Raw genomic sequence first — 7,480 nt, 5'->3', positions numbered from 1 at the left:
CAGGTTCACTCCCCACTGGTGTACACTTCTCTGAGTCCCATATTCACTCCCACAGCTGCCCTCTTCCCATAACTTTGTCAGGTTTCGGAAAAAAAAACACCGTATTATAGTGCAAAACCACTATTCAGTGTCAGATACTGAATAGTACAAAACCACTATTCAGTATCAGATACTGAATAGTGCAAAACCGCTATTCAGTATCTGATATGAATAGTGCAAATCCACTATTCAGTATCTGATACTGAATAGTGCAAAACCACTATTCAGTATCAGATACTGAATAGTGCTAGCCTTCCTATTATTGATAGAGTTAGAGTTAGAGTGAGAATGACGAGAAAGATTGCCACTTAATTAAGGAAAAAATTGTCGTATCTAGTTTACTTACCTTCTTTGTTGACTTTTTAATAAAAGTACATTATTCTCATTTTCGAATGTTTTCAAATTGGAGAAAAGATGAGAATGTCTCGTTTACCGAGAGGGCCATTTTTTTTGCTTCACACTTCTCAAAGAAAGACCGCGAAAAGTGGAGGCTGGTCGGCTGGTCCTTGAAAGCTCACAAATGCAACTTTAAACGCATAAGAGTGCTGGGAGTAGCTACAAATAGGTAAAGGAGCGGTGGTTTGCAACTTTAAACACATAAGAGTTCTGGGAGTACAAATAGTGAAAAGCGGTAGTTTTCGCTATTTGTAGTGGTAGTACAAATAACCACTTCGTTTTATTATTTATTTTATTTGTTTTTATTTTTTTTTCGCTAACTTTGTTTGTTCTGAGATGGATGGTGTAGATTTGCAGTCTTAGTCTTATATATATTTTCTGCTGTGAATAATCTCCATAGTTGATTCGCCTAAAGTGGAGTCTATAGGCATTTGATAATGATGAATAGGTTGTTGCTGTAATGTCAATAGATCTGGATTATATTTTTTTATTAACCTTTCCATAAGAATAAATGACAGTCAAAGATCTAAAATTATTTATTGACATATTGTATTATTGCTTTATTAATTCTCATTCAACATTTTACTTTCTTTACATCTGGTAAAATTTTCAATCTCTATTTATTTCCAGACCTGTAGATTGCATATCAGACGAACCCTTACGAACAATAGATCTAAATACAATGGAACAGAATGAAAACCTGGCGAATTCAGTTGAAGAAAATGCTACCGATCTAACGTAAGATACTTTAATCATCTGATAATTTCATTACTTATCAATTTATTTGTTTTGCTGTGGCACACTGTTATTTTATTTTTTTTAAAAATTTTTTAGTGTATTTATTTTTTGCGGTTACGTATGTTACTGTAATATTTCTACATCTGTGGTTGTTCTGAGATGGATGGTGTAGATTTGCAGCTTTATATATATTTTTTGTGTGAATATTCTCTATAGTTTATTCGCCTAAAGTTGAGGATGTTTTTCTGCTGCGTTGAATGCTAGAATTTATTACTTATATATTGTCTTAAAATGTTGCGAGACCTTGAATCTCCTTTAATGAAAAAGTGGCTATATTTTAATACTGATAGAATTAGAATTGATTATGATTACATTCTTTTTTTTTCTTGCTATTTCATCAAACAGGCCCACAGTGACCAGGAAAAGGAAAAGAGACCCTACTCAGTGGAAAAGGAATGTTTCTAAGACAAAGAGACAAGCTGGTCAGGAGTATCAGAGCCTTAAGACTAAAGAAATAATTCCTGAAAAGAAAGTAAAAACTGTGAAAAATTGTTCAAATTGTAAATTTAAATGTAATGAAAAAATTTCTGAAGAAGAAAAAAAAATATAAATAAAATGTTTTGGTCTCTGAATGACGAGACAAAAGCTCACTTTTATAGTGAGTACACAATTAGATGTGAAAAGGCAAGATGCAGAGCTGTAACCAATGAAAAGCCTAAAGTGTTCAGCTACAAGTACTTTCTGCGATGTGGTGGCACTTCTTTAAAAGTCCAAGTTTGTAAGACATTTTTCTTATCAACTCTTGTTATTTCTCAAATAAGAATTTCATATTTTTATGAGAAACGGAGATGTGTTGAAACTGGTGTACCTTTGCCACCAAAGAGTGGGAAGAATGTTAAAAACAAAATTAGCGATGAGTGCTTAGACGTGGTGAGAAGTCATATAAATTCCTTTCCCCGTATCCCCTCTCATTATTGTAGGGCTGATTCATGCAGAGAATATCTGGAAAAATCTCTAAATTTGAGTAAAATGTATGGAATGTATCAAGATCTCTGTGTGGAAAAAGAAATAGAACCTGTAAAGAAACATAAATATGATGAAATTTTCAATAAAGAATTTAACATTTCATTTTTAGCTCCCAAAAAAGATAGATGTGATAAATGTGAACTTGTATTAAAAGATTCAAAGAATTTAAATCAGGAGGAACTTGCTGCTTCAACAAGCAAAGGTGAAGTGATTTTAAGACTGTTAGAAAAAAACATGAGATTAGGTGATAAAGAGAAGGAACAGCTTGTTCAGCATGTTGAAAATTACAGATCAACAAAACATGAGAGGGAGAGGGATAGGAATAGTAAAGAAAAAGCAGTTATCTGCTTTGATCTTGAAAATGTTTTCCCCTTGCCGGTTTGTGGCATTTCAAATTTTTTTTATAAAAGAAAATTAGTCAGTTTTAATATGACTGCTACATTGTCTTTAAGTAAAAAGGCATATTTTGCTGTTTGGCATGAGGGCTCTGGTGGTCGTGCTGCCAATAACATGGCCAGTGCCATTGTTAAAATTCTTGAAGAGGTTTTGAAAGACCATCCTCTTCTGTCTGATATAACGTTGTGGTTCAGACTCCTGTGTTTGCCAGAATAGAAATTCTGTAATGTCAACTGCTCTCTCTTTGTTTATTAAGAAAAACAAAAATATTGATATTATTACTCAGAAATTTTGTGAGTCTGGACACAGTTCCATTCAAGAAGTTGATAATGTCCACTCAGTAATTGAGCGTCATCTCAGACATCAGGAAATTTTTAGTCATATTGGATTGATAAAAAAATTAAAGACAATAAAAAACAGTCAAGTAATCCAAATGAGGGACTTTTTTGATTTTCAGAGCTATGCTCAACAAGAGTTTTTTTTTAGTCGTGTGCCTTTTACTAAGATACGCCAGTTACAACTATGTCAAAGTCTTGGCACAGTTAGTTATAAAACCTGTCACCAGTCACCAGAATGGACGACAGTAAGTGTGAGACGGGACCCTTACACCCTGTCAACTAGAAAACGTGGCTGTTCAAATCATAATAGGGCTTCAGAGAAGCACGGGAGAAAATTGAATGTATTAAATAAAAATCGATTGCCTGATGACAAGAAGAAAGATTTATTGTCTATGCTTCCTTACTTTCCCGAACTAGACAAAGTTTTCGTTGAAACTGTTCTGAAGTAGGTAATTCACAATGTAATCTGTATCCAGATCAGGAGTTATAGCAATACATAAAATACATTAATTTCGCTTTATTCTCTTGCTAGTATTAACTTTTCATGACTTATTATTGGTTATCAGTTTTATTGTTGTTTTACATCCTATAATACTCTTAATAGGTTTCTGTATTCTGACTATTAAAGTTTTATACATAATGCATAATGTATGTCATAACCCACATAAATTTTGAATAAGTAGTATATAAACATGAAATATGACATGACTTTTTAAATATAATAAAATTGATTAGGAGTCGCATAACTGGTGCGAGTTAGTATAAGGAGAGAGATATGGAGAGTGAGTGATGGGGTAAATACCTGATAATTGTTATATGCAATTTGAAATAATGTTAATGAAGTATTTATAATTTAGTGGCAATTTTCAAACTTAGAAAGTAAAAAAAATTTTTATTGTTAATCAAGTTGGTCCGGTTTTTATATTGTTATTTTTTCCTCTTTTTTTTTTTTTGCATGGAAGCAGGTATTATATTCTGTTATTTGAATAATAAAATGATATGCTCTGAATATATTGATTTGAATAATAAAATGATATAATATGAAAATATTGATTTGAATAATAAAATGATCTGATATGAATATATTGATTTGAAATCGGACTTTGCTTTGTTCATTATTTCCATTTCTAGTTGCTCTTTGCACCACGTAGGTTCAACTGGTATCGATATAGAGCAGTAAAGTTAGGTGCCCCATACGTAAACAAAGGTCGAGAAGCACGTGGCAAACCACATGTTCCTGTCTTGACAGCTCACGTTCCAGTGTAAATAATAGAAAAAAAATAACCTTTAAAATTTGGCTGTTAGGTGGCAAAAGAAACACATATTCATAAATACTCGATCATGCATCAAATAATGTCTAGATATGGATATTTTATGGAACAAAAGGTAAAATTTTCTAAAATTTATCAAAAGTTACAGTCTATCTATTTTTAGACCAGAGCAAATTATTGCGCTGGTGTGAACAAAACGAGAATTATTCGGAGCCTGATTTTCATAATAATTTAGCCTTATATTATTATTTCTGCAACTGTTAGATTTTATGTAAACATATTTTCAATACTGAAAGTGTATTGCCTACAACTCAAACTACAAAATTGGGAGACCTATATTGTGCGTAAATTATTCCGGTCCCTAACGGAAATCACTAGCAACTTGTTATTGTTTACGTTTGGGGCACCTAACTTTACTGCTCTATATTTCTTTTTCTTTTTGCACCTTTTGGTTACATGACGTGTTGTCTATCGCATGAAAGTCTTTTTGGATTGTAATCCAGTTCTAAAGGCATGGATAACCTCATACTCTTACGGTTATTTTCTGAATGGGCTCTACTACTCCTACTCCTCCTCTTACTACTACTACTACTACTACTACTACTACTACTACTACTACTACTACTACTAACTACTACTACTACTACTACTACTATAGAATGAACTGCTCAAAAGAAGAAAAAATGTAGTCCAAATTTAACAATCATGAATTGGAGATGGAATAAAAGCTACTCTGAGACTTGAAGTTATGGAGATGGAATAAAGCAGCACAAAGTTTGTTCAAGTTTTTGACTCCATTATTCCATCTCCAAAACTGATTTTTTTCAAAATCAACGTTTTTAAAAGTTTAAATCATTATTTTAATAAAGGATATGATAGAGTGTTATGATATTAAGGTCCTTGCAAACTCGCATCAAAATCGGACAATAAATAAGTAACCAAACTTTGATCCAAAACTTTAAACTACATTTTCTCAAAACAAGAATATCTGGAGATGGAATAAACAGTTCAAAGGCGACGAAGAGTTCAACTTGTAGTTATGTAAATCTATTGTCTTTGAAGTAGTAGATAAGTAGTAGTAGCGCATTGTGGTTGGATCTTCTAATTCCTTCTATTAAGTTTTGACTGTTATCACAGTTGATATTCAAAGACATTTTCTATGACAGTCTAATTGCTGTTGTCATGTTACTCTTAAAAAGAAAAGATATTCACAAATCTCAATGCACAGACGTGTATCACAATCCATACCGAATCTCAATGCACAGACGTGTTCAATCATCCAATCTCATAGCTCGACGTGTATCACATCCATCGAATCAAGCACAGACGTGTATCACAATCCATACCGAATCTCAATGCACAGACGTGTATCACAATCCATACCGAATCTCAATGCACAGACGTGTATCACAATCCATACCGAATCTCAATGCACAGACGTGTATCACAATCCATACCGAATCTCAATGCACAGACGTGTATCACAATCCATACCGAATCTCAATGCACAGACGTGTATCACAATCCATACCGAATCTCAATGCACAGACGTGTATCACAATCATACCGAATCTCAATGCACAGACGTGTATCACAATCCATACCGAATCTCAATGCACAGACGTGGTATCACAATCCATACCGAATCTCAATGCACAGACGTGTATCACAATCCATACCGAATCTCAATGCACAGACGTGTATCACAATCCATACCGAATCTCAATGCACAGACGTGTAATCACAATCCATACCGAATCTCAATGCACAGACGTGTATCACAATCCATACCGAATCTCAATGCACAGACGTGTATCACAATCCATACCGAATCCCAATGCACAGACGTGTATCACAATCCATACCGAATCTCAATGCACAGACGTGTATCACAATCCATACCGAATCTCAATGCACAGACGTGTATCACAATCCATACCGAATCTCAATGCACAGACGTGTATCACAATCCATACCGAATCTCAATGCACAGACGTGTATCACAATCCATACCGAATCTCAATGCACAGACGTGTATCACAATCCATACCGAATCTCAATGCACAGACGTGTATCACAATCCATACCGAATCTCAATGCACAGACGTGTATCACAATCCATACCGAATCTCAATGCACAGACGTGTATCACAATCCATACCGAATCTCAATGCACAGACGTGTATCACAATTCATACCGAATCTCAATGCACAGACGTGTATCACAATCCATACCGAATCTCAATGCACAGACGTGTATCACAATCCATACCGAATCTCAATGCACAGACGTGTATCACAATCCATACCGAATCTCAATGCACAGACGTGTATCACAATCCATACCGAATCTCAATGCACAGACGTGTATCACAATCCATACCGAATCTCAATGCACAGACGTGTATCACAATCCATACCGAATCTCAATGCACAGACGTGTATCACAATCCATACCGAATCTCAATGCACAGACGTGTATCACAATCCATACCGAATCCCAATGCACAGACGTGTATCACAATCCATACCGAATCTCAAAGCACAGACGTGTATCACAATCCATACCGAATCTCAATGCACAGACGTGTATCACAATCCATACCGAATCTCAATGCACAGACGTGTATCACAATCCATACCGAATCTCAATGCACAGACGTGTATCACAATCCATACCGAATCTCAATGCACAGACGTGTATCACAATCCATACCGAATCTCAATGCACAGACGTGTATCACAATCCATACCGAATCTCAATGCACAGACGTGTATCACAATCCATACCGAATCTCAATGCACAGACGTGTATCACAATCCATACCGAATCTCAATGCACAGACGTGTATCACAATTCATACCGAATCTCAATGCACAGACGTGTATCACAATCCATACCGAATCTCAATGCACAGACGTGTATCACAATCCATACCGAATCTCAATGCACAGACGTGTATCACAATCCATACCGAATCTCAATGCACAGACGTGTATCACAATCCATACCGAATCTCAATGCACAGACGTGTATCACAATCCATACCGAATCTCAATGCACAGACGTGTATCACAATTCATACCGAATCTCAATGCACAGACGTGTATCACAATCCATACCGAATCTCAATGCACAGACGTGTATCACAATCCATACCGAATCTCAATGCACAGACGTGTATCACAATCCATACCGAATCTCAATGCACAGACGTGTATCACAATCCATACCGAATCTCAATGCACAGACGTGTATCACAATCCATACCGAAT

At 35.3% G+C, this 7,480-nt stretch overlaps 1 protein-coding gene across 2 annotated transcripts in view; it reads left to right on the top strand.

Moving 5' to 3' along the window:
* The first annotated feature begins 447 nt into the window (after nucleotides 1-447).
* LOC144961674 (uncharacterized) overlaps nucleotides 448-7,480 on the top strand; it is a 7,612-nt gene continuing 579 nt past the window's right edge. The window contains exons 1-2 of one of the 2 annotated variants that reach the window (XM_078894777.1): nucleotides 448-1,173; nucleotides 1,579-1,705. In XM_078894777.1, coding sequence (XP_078750903.1) covers nucleotides 1,118-1,173; nucleotides 1,579-1,705 — 183 coding nt within the window. In that variant the 5' untranslated portion in view covers nucleotides 448-1,117. Of the gene's footprint in view, nucleotides 1,174-1,578; nucleotides 4,114-7,480 lie in introns of those variants that run through there. The other variant, XM_078894775.1, reaches the window with a different exon arrangement.

The sequence above is a fragment of the Berghia stephanieae genome, unplaced genomic scaffold, assembly GCF_034508935.2.
Source record: "Berghia stephanieae isolate SIO BIC M18660-M18661 unplaced genomic scaffold, UCSD_Bste_1.3 scaffold354, whole genome shotgun sequence".
NCBI lineage: Eukaryota > Metazoa > Mollusca > Gastropoda > Nudibranchia > Aeolidiidae > Berghia > Berghia stephanieae.
The sequence above is the reverse complement of the archived record's forward strand: the minus strand, read 5'-3'. Positions and strand labels throughout refer to the sequence as shown.